Below are 17,879 nucleotides of genomic sequence, written 5' to 3'. Positions count from 1 at the left end.
TGCATGGGTCCTACGAGTCCGGAGGTCGCACCAAAACCACACTCCATTCCTAAGCACTGGAGGGCAGCTTTGTTGCAGCTTCTGGATTCTTAGGGTGCATGCATCATTTAAACAGCATACCTCCAAAGAGACCCGAAGGAGCTTTATTTTGGCAGTCTGTAACAGGCCATAATGACTTCATAAAGCAGCCCTCCAAAGCAGTTCCATAGAGAGGGGAAACACTGAGTGTGGCAGTCGCCGGTTAGAGACATTGTAAGTAGCGAAAATTGCTTCTCTGCTGTGGGGAGCTTGAAAGGTAAACCTCACATGAATCTGGATCCTGTTCTGTGCATCCCAATGCACCCCATGTGCAGTTGCAGTGCAGGAAGAGTGGAGGGGACCAAAAGAAAACAGCACACCCTACTGGACTCAACCAAGCCTTTTAGTGGACACTGTTCAACTTTCTTATTTACCTCATAAACATAATATAGAAGAATTAAGGCACTTGCCAACAAATTGGATCAATTTGACCTTACGATTTGACCTTTACGATTTGAACATAAAAGAGGAAGTGAATTAATAACTGATGAACTGAAATGTAAATTCTGGCTGATATAAGAGTTTTAAGATAGAGGGCCACCTAGTTTAAAGAATGCAAGAGCAGCATCTTGTGGATAAGCAATTAATTGCAGTTAAAGGAAAAGGTATTGAGGCAGCTGTCAAAATGATCTTTATGAATTCATAACAAACATTTGAGATTATGGATATCATACATATGATTCACTATCAGTTTAAGCAGATGAGACTGATAAAGAAGTCATTTTCATATATAAGGGACTTATGTTTAGAGTTGAAGACAGATGGTGAAAGAGGTGTTCAAAGATTTTAATCAACCAGTAAACCAGATAACTATGGAAGTGGAACAGACAAGTAATGAAGGAACTGATGCTGAGCTGTGGAATGTAGATTTACCTATAGATATTACTGTTATCAAGGATGGAGAAGTGGAGATTAATTTGGATAGCAAGCAAAAAGGAGCTGATGCCTCTGTGAAGGGAGTTACAGGAAGACCAGATGAGGTGAAAGGAGGGATACTAAACATGGATAACTATGAACTGATTTCTTGAGAAGAAGGTCCTTTACAAAAATAAAGAGATTTATTATGGTGGTATCAGTGAATGATATAATATATGTTGCACTGAGTCAGTCCCTTTGGTGGCATTTTTTTTCTTGTTCTTTAAATGGTGAGAATTTGTTAAGAAACAAGATGTCAAATATACAGTAAGTAAAAACAATTTCAATGTGGCATTGCTTAACTTGGTGCACTTGCATGACAAGTCAAGAAGATGAAGTACATCCAGATTTAAAATGCTTTCTAAGATAAAAGTAGAAAGTTAAGATTAAGCTACAATTTCTCTGATACAGAAGAAATAGAAGTGATCTAATATTTGTGATAAGTGCAATAACACAATAAATCCAGTCTGTTTCTTTTGGGAGTATTTTTAATCTCTTCTTAAATGATGAGAACTTCATAAGATCTCTTATGTCAAACATAAATAACAATGTTTTAAGTAAGGATGGCCTAAATGGCTTAGATTAAAATCACCAATTATTTATTGTTTATTTAATTATTGCACTTTTATCCCACTTCCTCTCAAAATAGGATCCAAAGGGGGTTACTATGCATGTAGATATTAATATGGGTTAAAATAGAAGTCCATCTGGCATGCTTTGCAGGAGATAGCATTAATAGATAATTATCACCAGTAGTTGGCAAGCTGGGAATCAATTCTGTACCCCGCCTCCATTTGTCCCCAGTTAGGTTTTGTATTGTAGAATTATAGGTGTTTTATATTGTTCTTTGTGTAGTGTAGTGGCCTTTCCTTATATGTAATTTTATGTTAGAAAATTGTGTATCCAATAATAAATTACAATCACCCCTTCCATATCCATGGATAAAATCCATGGAATCAAGTATCCATGGCTTGAAGATATTCAAAAAATAAATCAATTCCAAAAAGCAAACCTTGATTTTGATCATTTTGCTATGTCACTGTATTTAATGGGACTTTAGTATCCATGTATTTTGATATCTTGAACCAGCGAATACCAAGGGCCCAGTGTATTATTTAAAAACCCAATGACAAGTAACATAATAATGATACACTGTGTTAAATAAAAATACAAACAAGCTACTCTACTTTTAATGTAAACAGATTATATTTTCAGGATATGCAGTTGATAACAAAATTTATTAAGCCATTTCTATTAATGTTCCAATCTCTGTACTAATGCACTCAGTGTACCTAGGAAAGACATCCTACAAATTTATCAGGATTTAGACATTTGGGGAACATCCTGATGTCACCAGCAGTTGTCATTCTGTGGTTTCTTTGCTTGTACAGGGATCTTGCAGCTCGTAACTGTTTGGTTGGAGAAAATCATGTGGTGAAAGTGGCTGACTTTGGATTAAGCAGATTGATGACTGGAGATACATACACTGCTCATGCTGGGGCAAAGTTCCCTATCAAATGGACAGCACCTGAGAGTCTGGCTTACAACACATTCTCAATCAAATCAGATGTTTGGGGTAAGATAAGAGAAACTTTCTTATATACAGTGTCCTTGTAAGTGTATAAATCTGGGTTGTAGTGCAGTGTTCCCAATGCCTATATTTGCAGGGCTATCAGTAGTGTCCAAATAGAAGTTTAGGGGTTAAAATATATTTTATTTCAAAAACTGACCACCTCCCAAGCATTCAAATAGTTGATGCATTCAGACTAGAAGTACTTGATCGTAATGGTTTAGTTGAGGGAATACAGAATTCAAAGAGCAATGTAACTTTGAATTCTGTCTGAATTTTTAAAACTTGGTGGGCAACCTTCCTATCCTGTTTTAATTAAGATCCAACCTCAGGGGCTAGGTAACGTTCCTGTACCTCTGTCCCTACTTTGTGGCCTGACTTTTTCCCTTCTGTCCTGTTAGTAGATAAGGCTTCATATATTCCATCTGAGTTAGGTTGCCATATCCAAAAAAGCAAACCCCAGCCAAACCAACCAGTGTTCTTCAGCATTTAAGTTTTATTTTCCTTTCTAACTAGTAGTCAAATAATTTAGTACAAATGATGAAGAAACACCAGGCTTAAAATAACATTACTTAATTTGCAGCCTTTGGAGTCTTGTTATGGGAGATTGCCACCTATGGAATGTCACCCTATCCTGGCATTGACCTCTCTCAGGTTTATGATCTGCTGGAAAAGGGTTATCGAATGGAGCAGCCTGAAGGTTGTCCCCCAAAGGTCTATGAACTCATGAGAGCATGTGAGTACTGCGTTCTTATGTTTTACTTCTGGACGCAAAATGCAAAATTAGGTAGTAAGAGAAAATGTAGAAGGAGCTGGAGACCTTGCTATCCTACTATATCAACTAGCATGTATTGTTTTATCTTTATGTGTCAATAATCCTTGTAGCACATCACAATTTCCTTGTTTGCAAACAATTTCTGGAGACCTATTGCTAGTTTATGTATTCTGTAAAGAAAATAACAGAAGCAGCAGATTGTGTGGTCCATAGACATTAATTTCTGTGCAGACTTGCAGAAATACCCATGTTGCCAAATACAGTGGATTTGATAACATCAAGAAAAGCATAATTCATGATCTCATCTGTATAGTGGGAAAGATCCTAGAAATCATGCTTCTGTTAAAACATAGAATTGGGTTAAAAGTTGTATGAGTGGAATGCTGGCCAATGGAGCATTCCTATCCTGCATCCTCACTGTAGCTTCCTGGGCCCTCCCAAAAGCCAGAAAGGAAAAGATGATGGAAGGGTGCCTGAGAATTGATACTGGATCTGCTTTTTGGGTCAACAGATAGACAGATATATAGATTATGCTAAACCTAAAGTAGTAAAACCCTAAGAGGATCTCTCTAGAATGTGCATCAGAATAATAGAGAAGATTGAATGTAAGTATGTGCAAAACAGTAATTGTTGTGTGCCTTCACATCTTAGCTAAGTTATGGTGACCCTAAGAGGAACTTATCATGGGATTTTCTTGGCAAGGTTTTTCAGGAGAGGGTTGTCATTGCCATCCTCTGAGACTGAAGGAGTGTGACTTGCCCAAGGTCACCCAGCTGGGATTTGAACCTTGGTCTCCATCACTCAAAGTACATCTTGGGGTGGGGGGTGAGGACCTTGACTATATGCATATGCTGTTATGAATCTACATTGCCTATGATTTCACAAGAAATGTCTTGGTGTGATGGCAGAAAGGACAGCAAAAACATCAGCTGTGTGTGTCACAATAGAGCAAAGTACAAATCCACTCTTTGAAATTATTAGGAAGGGATTGCAAATGTCAAGTACAATATTAATAGCAAAATATACCGTTCTCTTCAAAAGAAGAGCACTGGAATTACTGTCCAATATAAAATCACATTGTGATCATGAAATATAATAAAAAATAGTAAAGATATAGCAGAATATAGAACAATACATGTTTTTAACATTTAAGACAAATCTTTTAAAGAACGTCCTGGGGTGGTGTGTTGTTTTAATGTGTGTGGTTTTTTAATGCTTTTATCTTTTTAATTGTATTCTAATTCTAAATAAATGATACGTTTTAATTTTGCAATAGTTTAATTCCATTTTAATTGGTCACTTTTGTAAGTTTTTAATTGTAAGATGTTAGACTGCAAGCTCTTTTTCAGAAAAAGGGTGGGAAAATAATGAGTGAATCATTGCTACAGAATAGAGGGGATTTTTTTTCTTCTTGTTTCTTTCAGTAGAAATTGTAATGCTGATAAACAGTAAATTCAGAGAAAATAGAACAACATACTTTGTGTATCATGTAATTTATGGAATTTATTGCCATAGTGCAGTAAATCCTTACCGTTATCTTAACTGGTTTTAATACAGATTTAGACAAATTGAAGGAAGATGGGTAGCCTTTCCCATGGGTCTAAATTATTATTATTATTATTATTATTATTATTATTAAGCTTTATTTATATAGCGCTGTAAATTTACACAGCACTGTACATATAATCTTTTGATTAGACGGTTCCCTGCCCTCAGGCTTACAATCTAAGAAGACAAAACATAAAAGGAGAAGGGAATGGTTGTGGAGAAGGGGATCAGGTTCTGGAGTTCATCTTTCCCTCTGAGCCTGGACCAAGGCAGATGGACTGGAGGGAAGGCTCTATATCTTAAGGATAGGCCCGATGGCATTGGGCCTGCCATTTCACTCCCTCCAGGCGGGATGGCTTCACCTTCCCCATCTTTGGATGATGGTGGATGAAGGGGTGGGATCCTCTTTCAGGGAAGGCCGGATGGAGCTGGCTTCCCCTTCCCCCTCTCTGGATGATGGTGGATGGAGGGGTGGGATCTTCACCTTGATTAATAGGCCTCTGAATGCCAGATTTTGGGGAGAACAAAGGGAGAGAGGTTGCCTTCAGGCCCTGCTTTTGGTCTTCCTAAAGACCTCTGGCTGACTGAAGAAGGAATTCTGGACCAAATTAATGCTTGTTCGATTTTTTTTAAACTGTGCTCCTTTCACTGTTCTAAGCCTTTGTGTTCTATAAAAAAGTGATAGATCATGACAAGGCTCTCAAGAACTTTGCTATTAAAAAGTAATAGTGGAAGCAGGTCTTCTTGCATAATATGGACTATAATGTTCCTGTACATTGCTGGCAAATGCTTTTTGTGTGCATCACTGGAGTGATGGCATTATTTTCTCTTCTGCTTCTCTTATGTGGTAGGTTGGAAATGGAACCCTCTAGACAGGCCTTCATTTGCTGAGACTCATCAAGCCTTTGAAACTATGTTCCATGATTCCAGCATCTCTGAAGGTGAGAATACTTATTGTTTCCTTACTTTCAGTGTTCTGTACTTGTTTTTCTTCTTAAACGAAATGCTAAAACGTACAGCTCTTTTTTCCTCTTGCATTTCTAACAGTTGATAGTGCTTTGTGTTTCTTCTAATTGCTTTCTACTGGAAATCTCTTTCCTAACACTCCACCATAACACACACAAGCAGATCGAAGTCTGTCGCTGTACACTTGCCCCTTCTTTATTTTCCCTGTATGGGACAGGAAAAACTTGAGAATATTGTTCATGTATTATTACATTTGAATCTGGGAAACTGGCTTATTCAAACTTCACTTCACAAACCAAGACATGATTTAATTCTGTTGTGACTAATCTCAGTATTATTTGAATAAACCTATTTCCCATATTTGAGCATAAAATTACAGAGTGTTCACAAGTATGATTGAAGCTGTTTAAATGTTATCCCTTCACCTGTGAAGCAGAAGGTGGGGGACTGTGTGAATTGAAGACTGATGTCTGGCTGCACCCCACCCATCATCTCCCCTTTTGCTTGTCAATAGCAGGAAACCAGTAAAAATGGCTGTAGAGTGATAAGACCATGTTGTTAGTGTAGAGACCAGTCTTCCTGCATCACAAGGTCACTTGGTCTCCATTCTGTGTGCTAAGAAAAGGAAGCCCCTTTGTCAGTGAAAAGGAAAGAAATATAGTGATTCAGAAAATGTTTACTGTAGCCCCATTACCCTTACTTCTCAGAATCATGACAAGAAGTGGATGTTTTCTATGGCATGATTCATATTCTGCCTAGAAAAGGGATATCATGCGGGGAGAACAGAGTCCTGGTTCTCCAGCCAGCATTTTACAAGATCCAGAAGTGTGAGGGAGCAGCATTTGTCCCACAGATACTCAGAATTTGTCACACGTGCATATTCTCATTCTCTCTCTCAATCTCTCTCTCTCACACATGCACACACAAACACGTACACACATCAGCTTTCCATTCTGTCTTGCTTCCTCCTATATAGCCGCCCTATTGCACAAGACTTAGAAAGATGAGTAGCCCAAACCGGATTGCATTCTTAAATTCTCTCTTAATTTGTTACCCCTTCTGATTTCTGTTTCTATCAAGGAGGAGCACTTTGCTTCTGTAAAGCCATACCATTCAACTTGTTGGTCTCTGTTAATGCCTGACTGAGGAAAAGTGCTCAGTTCTTGTTTCTTTCATACAATTGTGTTGTTGTTTTGGCATTTTGAGACGCTTAACGTTGATCCCTTTATATACTTGCTGAATCTCTCAGTGATGTTTCTTTTTCCCTTGTCCAGTGCCTCTCGTTAGCACCCAGATCTGCTTTCCTCTTCCCTTGCTGCTCTCTGTTCCAACTATTCCCCTGATGTTTCTTACAGAAGTGGCAGAAGAACTTGGAAGGACAGCATCTTCTTCATCCATAGTTCCATATTTGCCCCGATTACCCATGCTTCCTTCTAAAACCCGGACCTTGAAAAAACAAGCAGAAAACAAAGAGAATATTGAAGGAACCCAGGAAGCTGTAGAGCATTCTCCTTCCAGCTCTGCACCAGGTATGCTATCTGGGTAATGCTTCTTCATAAACATGTTATTCAGGGTCTACATTCTGGACTCTGACAGCTCTATTTCCAAGAAAAGACTAACCATGAGCTGAATGCACCACCTTCTTCTTTGGGAGCAGGGAGTAAGGGTCGTTCTTTCATTGAGAACATCTGATGCTGTACAAACTGTCACTGTCACCCATGCCACAAAACTTTCCTTTCCCTGCTTTGCTGGCCATTGTGCTCTATAAGATCCCCCAACCTTTTCTGCAACAGATTTTAGGGTTGCATGAGAGGTTGTAGGGAGAAGTGGGGAGTCAGTTCCTCTTACATTGTCCATACCACTGGCAGACAGACACAGTTGTTCTTTGTGGTCAAAGGAAACAAACTGATACTGGATCAGTCACATGGTGGACTATTCTAAGCATGCAAATATGGTGAAGGAATGAGAAAAGAGAAAGTTTAAAGAGAATTAAGGATTGTAACTACATTCATACTTACAGTCATTTTATAAGATCAGATTGAACTAACTTTGTAACTGTGTCTGTCTCCTTGTCTGTTTGCCATGAAAAACAAAATGTAAAAAAAAAAAAAAGAGTTGGGTAAATCTAACTTTGTACCACTCCATTAGCACTCCATACATAGTAATAATAATAATAATAATTTGTTTTATTTATATACCGCTGTTCCAAAGATCATAGCGGTGAACAGCAAGTAAGCTAATTAGCAAGTAAGCTTGTAACCATTACATTTTTCAGAAAATAAGAATTAGCTTAGGCAACAGGGTGGAGGTTGCAGCACATGCATTTTGCCATTTACATTTCCAATGTAACAATAGGAAGTAGTTCTCAGGGATGGAGATCCATTGGTCTTCCAACTTTTCTTTGTTCAGATAGAGACATAGTGCCCCGTGCCTTTCTCTACAAAGAAGACTGAAATATGTGTTTTGGACAGGTTGAGGAGAGAAGAAGAAAGGTGGGAAGAGAACCTGGTATTTACCAGACCTTCTCCCTCAATTGTTCCTGGGTTACAATTCAGTCCCTGGGACTACAAATGTTCCCTACCCCTATATTAAATCCATTCCATATCTGTAAAATAGCAAAAATAATTTTAAAAATATTTATAAAACTAAGCAAAGAATAAGTTGGTTTGCCTTTTCTCTCCAGAGAAAGCATCTATAACTGAATAGAAGGCTTTAAGCAATCTGAATGCCTATGTGGGGAAAGTTGTATTATTTTCACAGTCCTCACAAAATGTGTGAAATGAGTGTACACTCTTCCATTCAGGTTAAGAAAAGAAGATAAAATGTAAACCGTGGCTATGCAGAAAGTGGCTGACTGCTCTGTTGAATACACTGAGGTTACAGAACATTGGATTGCAAACATGGATAGAGTTGAAAGGTCCCCACATTCTAAAAGTTGGATTTTTTAAGGCAATAAATTGATCCCCAAACCTGAATCAACTTATACACAGGTTAATGTAGTATCTCTGTCTCCTGCTGTCATTGTAGTCTGTCCTGAGAGAACTTTTAAAATAGCATCAACCCTTCCACTGTAGCAGCTTTTCTGTGCTTCTGTGGCAATCACTCTGAGTGGTTTTGTAGGGACCTCCAGGGAGCCTACTCCTAGCAAACACCTCCTGGAGAAGGAACAAAGAAGCTGAAGCTGCTAAAAAGGTCCTAGATCTTGCCACTATGCACACATTGATGTGTGTATAAGTTGATTCAGGATTTATCCAATTTATTGTCCAAAAAAATTCAATTTGTGGACGAATATATGGGTAGGAGCCTGCAGCTGTTGTTAATATCTATGGGAAATTAGAACTCTGTGTATCTGCCCTCTGACAATGTGCAACAAGGTTATTTGGAGTAGCCAAACTGCTTGGTTGAATTGTAGCTCCAGTCTTCATAAGTACCTGACACCATAGTGGAAAGTGTATATTCTCTCTCCCTTTCTCCAGGTTTTATTAGAAGCACACAACAGACCAGTGGATCCCCAGCCCTACCTCGCAAGCAGAGAGACAAGTCACCTGGTGGCCTGCTAGAGGACACTAGAGAGACAACTTTTACTAGAGACAGGAAAGGTGGTTTCTTTAGCTCCTTCATGAAGAAGAAAAATGCACCCACACCTCCAAAACGCAGCAGCTCATTCCGTGAGATGGAAAATCAGCCTCACAAGAAGTATGAGTTGACAGGTAACTTTTCAGGAGCTGGTCCTTTGCAGCATATTGATGGATTTTCTTTCACCTCCTCCCAGCAGGATGGGAACCTTTGCTCATCCAAGTGCTACGTTGGGGGCTTTGCACAGCGGAACTTCTATGGTGGTGATGATGGTGGTGGTGGAGGCAGCACTAGCAGTAGTGGAAGCACGAGCACTGGTAGTGGATGGTCAGGCATCACAGGTTTCTTCACCCCACGGCTGATTAAAAAGACTTTGGGTTTACGAGCTGGGAGGCCTGCTGGTGCTGAAGAAACTTCAAAGCCTTTCCCTCGGTCTAACTCAACATCTTCAATGTCCTCAGGTCTTCCTGAGCAGGAGAGAATGGCGATGACCCTTCCCAGAAATTGCCACAGATCCAAAGTCCAGTTGGAAAGAACAGTGTCCACTTCCTCTCAGCCAGAGGAGAACACAAGCAAGCCCAGTGATCTACTCTCTAAAAGGTGTGAAGAAGTCCCTACTTTGACCAGAGACAGACCAAAAGCCAAACTTCTGTCAAGAGGTGCTACAGCTGTTCCCCTCAAGATCCCTTCTGTAGATATGGCTATTTCAGAGAAGGATTCTCAGGGGTCAACATCAACAGCAACCCTGAAGAGCAAAGAGAAGAACAGTGGGACATGGCAAGGGTCAGTAGAAGGTGAAGAGAAAACAGGCTGGGCTTCTCCAGCGAAGGCCGCAGCATTACTTCCAACCACTCACAACCATAAAGTGCCCGTCCTCATCTCTCCCACTCTAAAGCATACTCCAGCTGAGGTGCAGCTCATTGGCACAGACTCTCAGGGGAATCGGTTCAAGCTCTTATCTGAGCATCAGGTCACTGCTACCAGTGACAGGGACAGGCCCCGACGGATAAAGCCAAAGTGTGCTCCACCACCACCACCAGTCATGAGGCTCCTACATCAGCCTGCTGCTTGCTCAGACACAACAGATGAATTGAATAACGGAGCACTGGTACAGCAGGGGCAGGAATCCAATGAGAACAACAAAAAGACAGCAGCGGCACCTGCTGGTGGGAAAGCTGGAAGGCCTGTTATGCCTCCACCTCAAGTGCCTCTGTTATTATCCTCCTCACCTGCCAAAATGGCCAATGGCACAGCAGGAGCCAAAGTAGCGCTGAGAAAGACCAAACAGACAGCAGAGAGAATCTCAGCAGACAAAATCAGCAAAGAGGCACTGTTGGAATGTGCAGACCTTCTCTCAAGTGCCATTGCAGAGCCCACCACAAACAGCCAGCTGGTGGACACAGGGCACCAGCTCTTAGATTATTGCTCAGGCTACGTGGACTGCATCCCCCAAACACGCAACAAATTTGCCTTCCGGGAAGCTGTGAGCAAACTGGAACTCAGCCTGCAGGAGCTGCAGGTGTCCTCAACGGCTGCTAGCGTGCCTGGGGCGAGTCCTGTACTTAATAACTTATTGTCTTGTGTTCAAGAAATCAGTGATGTTGTCCAGAGGTAGCTACTGTCAAACAATCTGGTTAGGAGGGAAAATGTACACAAAGTGGGAGGGAGAAGGGTCAGGATGACTACTTCTGATATGTGAGTATGTGTGTTTTCTTCTCCATTAATGATTATGAAAAGAGAGACTGATACTTGAGTAAGTTTTATGTGAAGTACCTCAGATCACTGAGCTCTCATGTTTACAGGTTCATCTCAATACATGGGGCAGATGGGAGGGTTCCAAACTTCATGTGGTCAGACAGTTGCAGCTGAGAAGGGCAGAAAGTTAAGAATTTGCTCTGGCTAGAAAGCGCACCTGCATAAGGAGAGCTTGTGCTTTCCTTCTGCTTCCAGGAAGTTGAAACATTGACAACAGGGCCTTTGTTTTGGAAGGACTTGCTGTGCTCTGTGATGCTACCCAACTGACCAGAATTATTGAAGGAGGGGCGAGGGTTCCTTTTCTGCACTACTGCATGTTTTGACTTCCTGAGATATTGGCAGAAAAGTTCACAGGCTCCATCGAAAGTGGAGTTGACAGACCTTTTTTCAAGAGGGAATAAATTAATTCTTGGGAAAGATCATTGAATTAAAACGACAGTTGGAACTTCAGGAAGTTGATGCACTAGCCCACCTGGAAGAACTTCCACAGTTCATTTTGCTGCTGTAATCAGAGATGCAAAAACAAAAGATGAGCTGATGTATGAAACACATCCCTTTTTGTCATTGTCCTCACATTTTTTATCACTCGCACATTCACTCCCTCACAGCATCTGCAGTGATAGTTGGGCAGATTTGCAATTGGATTTCACACAATCACAGCCTGCACTCAAACTAGCTATCATCACCATTTGGGTAGTGTAGCATAGGTGTCTAATCTGGAAATCACTTCAGTAGTTTGGGGCTGTAGCACAATCTAACCAGCATATGTCTAAAAGCTGTTAAATTTTGTCTGTTTTTGAACTTTGGTGCAACACTGGCTCCTTCTCCTTCAATAAGCCTTAACCCCTGGATCAAAGGCACTGCAAAATGCTGCTGATGCTGCTCTCTACATTCCTTATTTATAACGCTGATCCTAATCCAGATACACTTCTAGGGGGCACTTGAGGCCATAGCGTCTACTGTTAGGATTACAAAAAGGCCCCTGGAGGACTTCAGTGGTGACATTGAACATTCTTACTCAAATCTAGATATTTTGTCCTATTCAAAATTTCAATATACAGTTTGGTTTTCCAGGAAATGCCCTTAAATATGTAGCATTACTGGAGGGAACAATACAGCAGGGTGGAAGTGTGCCCCCTCTCCCTTTGTACACTTGAGAGTGTGATAAAAGTCTAGCAAATTCTGGAGTTCAGTCCAGGGCTGAGATGTGGGGGTTGGTAGATGACAGTGTTCACTTGCTGAAGGTCTGTGTGCTCACTGTTTTCCCATCAGACAAATAGTCTTGCATGCCACAGATGCCCAGTTTGTAGTTGCCCCAGTCTTTCTAAAGTGAGAGAATTGAGAACCAATGTGGAGCATCTGCAATAACAAACTGTTTGAATGAGGGGGAGGGGGGGATGCCCCCTATCATGCTGACCACTGTTGCCAGGTAAAGTGTAGGAGGCATACCTTGGTCACCCATTCTGATTTCAGATATTCCCACTCCCTCCAGGAAATTCCCAGCTTTAATGTCCACACATGATCTGCCTGTTTGATTTAATTTGTATAGTGTAATTAAAGTCTACCATATGCTGCTATTCGTGAGACATCTCTTTTAAGACAGACAAAAACATGAAACCTCGGACCTTTGTCCAGTATAGTGTGTCAAAATCTTTTCCTGACACAGCTGTATTTCTGCTTTTTGCTATAGCTGAGTTAGGTACACTGAAAGGATAAAAGCATTTCAGGTTTTTGTGGAGAATAATGTATAATGTTTGGGAAGGAAATGCTTGTTCTCCAAAACCTACCAAATGAACATAAAAAGTTATTTTGCACCAGTCTAGATGTCTTTCCAAGATCTACTTGCTGGGGAGGAAGGGAGTTTTTGCTTGGGACCGGTATGCCCCTTTTACGCCATGCTCAAATTTTCACCCATGTTTATCAGTACCTTCTTAGCCTGCATTAGCAGCATTGGTCAAATATTTTTCAGGGTCTGATGTGCTCTGCACCTTAAACTTGATTAAACTTAGCAATTTTTTTTTTAATTTAAAGTATTGCGATTTTTAAAATAATTATGTTGTGTGACTTATTTTTATATTGAGCCCCCGACAGTGGTGGATGGATGTACATTTGCCAGTCTTTGGGGCTTTCTCTGTTTAAACAATGTTCTCCCAGAGTTTGTGGGAGAATGAGAATGTCATTAACTCTGACTAATTATTTGCTGCGCTAATAGGTGCATGATGTTGGGGAAAAATTAAAGGGACCAGATTGCTTCACAATCCAGGCTCACTGAATCAAAACTGGGCACATGGAGGTTAAGGGCCTGGCTACACATTACATGCATGAAATGAAAAGTGGGGAAACACATCTTGAATATTTCTCCCTCCATAGATTTCATGCTTGTCTCTCCTGAGTGGTAAACCTTCCCGAAGAATCTTGGAGAGAGAAGCGCAGGAGCAGTCAGTCACTAAGCTGGGAAACATGTGCCTTGAAAGAGAAGCCTTCCTTGGACAGGGCTTGCTTTCCAGGGTTCCCATACACTCCATTCTCTCCACCCCCAACTCCCCAGACAGCCATTCAGCATTCCCTGGTCATTGAGAGCATGCTCAGTCACCATTGGGCTGTTTGGGGATTTTCCTGTATTCCCTCCCTTAAGGTTTTTTAAAAGTTTTTTCAAACTGTGGAAACGTCCCTCTTATGTGTCATTGCCATTTTGATTCAGTAAGTAAGAACATTTATAGAATTGCTATTGGTGTATGTGTGAAAAAGGCAAGGAAGAAAGGTGGCCAATGTGTCTTACTTCCCTGTGCATGATTATGAATTAGCCTTCTGTAGTTCAAAGATAATCTGCTGCACGCCCATGTGCCATTGTTTTGACACCAGCAGTCATCATTTGTTGGATGTGGTGTTGCAGTCCAACAACATTTCATCTTGATCCTTGCAACGTTTCTTGGAATTAATGAAGTAGAAATTTACTTCTGGCTTATTCCAAACACAGCAACTCAGTGTCCTTCCTCATCATTGAATAGAATGTTGCATTTAGAGAAGGCTTGACAGTGATGCATAAGAAATTACTATCATTTTATACTGTATTCACTAAATATATTAACAAAATTGTACAAAATTAAAAGTTTCAAGAGTGATGCTAATGTAACAAGAAGTCTGATAAAGTCATCATAGCAGTCAGACATGTTCCTTTTTCCTTGGTTTTAAATACTGCTCCAGTCAACACACTGAGAGTGCCTTGACAAAAATGAGCCAGGCTCTCTTCTAATCTCCATTTTGTTCCCCTTTTGCTGGCATTCCTTCGTGAACTAGTATGTTTTCGAAGCCACTGGATGTGAAGGAGCACTGGGAAAAGGAATATGCCTATGACTGGTCAGCACCCCATGATGTTAGGCCCAGTTCTACCTAAATTGAATGAGGGGCAATTGTGGGCTTTCGAATTTTGGTCTCACTCCTCAGCTGTCTTCTGTTCAAAAATTATCCATCACTCACATTTAAATCTGTGGGGAAGCCACTGTATACTGAGCAATCTTGATTGTCTTTTGCAGCATCACAGTTCTCAGACTTCAGAGCTGCAGTAACGTCTCAAATGATCACCAATGTGTATCTAAGCTCTAGGAACAGGGATGGTTGGAATATTTTGGGTTCCATCCTATATGGACATGTTAAAAGTATAGACATAGCTTATTCTCAACAGAATTTTATTCATGGTGTCATTTAACAACTGCAGTGGCAGCCAAGGCCTCATAATGGGGGAGGAGTATCATGTTTCCCATATAAGCACAATTGTGCTGAGCTGTAGAGCAGTGAGGGGTATCATGTTGCCCTCCAGATATTGTACTGTATCTTACATCACCCCTCAACATCCAAACAAACTTTGGACACATTCCCCTTCCTGCTTGAGAGTATCTCATGATAGTAATACTGTTATACCATTCCCTTTCTATAGATCCAATGCAGAGCTCTAGAAAGAGCACACTGTCCTCTGTTTCAGCTAATTATCTTGGTCCTTCTTAAACTATTATTTTACGTTAGGTTGTGTTCTGAATTGCATTGATCCTTTTTAACACCAGTGCTCTCAGGAGAGAAAAACTGTTCACTTCAGATATTCAACGTAGTTATTTCTTGAGCTCTAATAATATACAACACAGTAAGGGGAAGTCTAGACCTTATCTAAACCATTTAGATTTTTAAAATTATGCTTGATACTATGATTTATTCTCTCTTTGTCAGTATGTTGCTTTAGGGAGGTGAGGGACAAGTCATATTTTTGTGTCATTCTGTGACGGAGTTCAGCGGCTGTTGTTTTTTTTTAAAGTGAAAATATGAAGCTTTTCAAATCGTTGCTTTTGTTTTTTAGAAATGAGCTGATCATGACCCTGTGGTTAGCTGCCACTGACTTTACTTCCAGACAAAAGCATTTTGGGGCCCTACCTAATCTATGTGTATAATCTACACCAGGGAAACTCAAGATGGAGAAAGACACACTTTTCCTCTCAAGTGTTTTTCATGACTTGGCTGTGTCTTCTTTCCCCACTTTATTACATTTTATTCCTGGTTCTTGGTAGCTGTGTGCATTATAGTCTAATGGCTGAAATGGAGAGAGGTTGTGAGGGACTGGTGAGAAGGAGAGATTGTGGATGCAGCATTAGATGGTAGCAACACCCTGCTAAAATCACAAGCCATGCATTTAAAAATGGTGAGGTCTTTGTAGATGCAACAGTGACCAGGAACTCAATCCTTTTGTACTGTTTTGCTGGAAAACAGCTGGGAGGAGAGGCTGCAGTGCTGTTGTTGTTTGCATTTTCTGGAATTATGGCATTGAGCCCCTTAAATTCCATGTGCCCACAAAATGCAATGCAAGTTTATATCATAGGGAGGAAATTATAATTATTAAGGAAAACAAGTCACTTGAGAAGAATCTGCTAGAGGCCTCAGCCAACAGGAGATACCTGTGGACTTGATAGAGAGCAAAATTGTATAACTTACATTCAGGACTGTTGTTTAAAGGAGTACTTTGCCCAATGCCTCTGCTTTTATAGCAAGTTTGTAAATAATATATATGTTCACCAGTACGGTGTCAATGTGCAGCAGCATGCTATGTCTGTGGACTATTTTCACAGCAAACTCTGATATTTCTAAAATCTACCATTTGCAGTAGATGATGAAAGCACTAAGCTTGGAAATCATTCCTAGCAGGTTGTTACCTGGAAAAGCTGCAAGTTTATACAATCTCCGAGGCTGGATGAATAGTGGCATCAGTTGTATGAAGTCCTTGCTCCTTGATTCAAAATTCTCATGTGTTTGCCCCAAAAAAAAGTGGAGGGGAGGAGAGACCTTAATTGTCCCTTTATGTTCTTCTTATCTAAAGTGAAAAAGATACCGCAACAGTAATTGGGATTATTATATACATTCAGTAGAATGCAAAAGATTAAACATTTTCCCTGCGCTGAGTAGGTGGGTGAGGGAGTACTTTTGAAAAACTCGGCATTCAAAACTTAGTATTTGTGGGAAATGGAGTCAAGCCTAGCCTTCCTGACATGCTTTTTTCTGTTCTTCTGATTTGTAATAGTATGTACTGTGTCTCCTCATAGCCTCAGTGGAACAGTCCATGAAATGCATCACACCTGATTTTTCTGAATTAGTATAATTAGTGTAAGTAAACTGGTCCTAAGCAGTAACCAGACACGCTGACCAAATCCCCCTCTAATAGTTCTGCCTTGGAGCATGATGCCCTAAAAAACTCCTCCTAGCCCTTCATGTGAGGCAGGCGTAAGAAGTGTTCAATGTGAGGTAAGTACCAAACATGCTTATGAACTACCACTTTCTAACCCTTGTTCCAAATTCAGTACTGCATGCAGTTGGCTCTGCACAGCTAAACCCAGTAATGGTTCATGAGATGAAAATATGGCCTTTCCTCATGTTCTGCAAGGGTAGCATATTAGAAATGCCTAATTTTTCTGTCATTGCCAAGGGTGAAAGGGCCTGGGAGAGTGCGATGCAAGTGGTGGGCATCCGGGGCAGTGGGGAGGGTACGGGGAAAAGGGGGGTAAGGATTCGAATGAACCCAGCACTCTTATTAGCGAATAGTTGAAGTCACTGAGGATAAATTTTGTTGAAACTGAAAACACGCTGATCACACAAGAACCCACACTACCAGTGTTGTCAATTGTTACTTTGTTTTGTTTTTCATTTGTTATAATATATTTGAGGGTTTTTTTTTTTCTAATTTAAATTCTCACTATTGCCTGACTGTGAACTGCAAACAGTGTTAACTTGATGTAAATAAGGGCCCTTAGAGGTGCTACCTCTGGCTGTTGTTCCACAAAGATTTTTGCCAATTTGCATTTTGTTTTAAATAAAAGTTGCAATATTTTATTGGCAAACAGTTTGACCGATGCCTTTTTTTTTGTTAGAGTAACACTTGGGCGACTAAAGAAGAGAGAATGTGATTACACTGGTGCCTCGGGTTACGAAATTAATTCGTTCCGCCATTCCTTTCGTAACCCGAAAATTTCGTAACCCGAAAAATAATCCGTTAGCACTGGAAAGCCTATAGCTGCACTTTGCAGCATTTGAATTTCGCGCCGAAATGAATTTCGTAACCCGAAAAATATTTCGTAACCCGAAACAGTTTTTGCCAATCCAACTTTTTCGTATCCCGGAAATTTCGTAACCCGATCATTTCGTATCCCGAGGCACCAGTGTAAT

The 17,879-nt window shown here is 40.5% G+C and overlaps 1 protein-coding gene across 5 annotated transcripts in view; it reads left to right on the top strand.

Moving 5' to 3' along the window:
* ABL2 (ABL proto-oncogene 2, non-receptor tyrosine kinase) overlaps nt 1-17,562 on the top strand; it is a 65,753-nt gene extending 48,191 nt beyond the window's left edge. For 2 of the 5 annotated variants that reach the window (XM_089515945.1, XM_089515950.1), the window contains 5 exons: nt 2,385-2,569; nt 3,147-3,299; nt 5,738-5,827; nt 7,127-7,381; nt 9,329-17,562. In XM_089515945.1, coding sequence (XP_089372071.1) covers nt 2,385-2,569; nt 3,147-3,299; nt 5,738-5,827; nt 7,127-7,381; nt 9,329-11,043 — 2,398 coding nt within the window. In that variant the 3' untranslated portion in view covers nt 11,044-17,562. The remainder of the gene's footprint in view (nt 1-2,384; nt 2,570-3,146; nt 3,300-5,737; nt 5,828-7,126; nt 7,382-9,328) is intronic. The other 3 variants (XM_089515948.1, XM_089515947.1, XM_089515946.1) reach the window with 3 other exon arrangements.
* The last annotated feature ends 317 nt before the right edge of the window (nt 17,563-17,879 follow it).

Source organism: Sceloporus occidentalis, unplaced genomic scaffold (genome assembly GCF_023333645.1).
Source record: "Sceloporus occidentalis isolate IW3139 unplaced genomic scaffold, rSceOcc1.0.p SCAF_3, whole genome shotgun sequence".
NCBI classification, from domain to species: Eukaryota; Metazoa; Chordata; class Lepidosauria; order Squamata; family Phrynosomatidae; genus Sceloporus; species Sceloporus occidentalis.
Note: the sequence above shows the minus strand (reverse complement) of the source record. Positions and strands in the feature narration are given on the sequence as shown.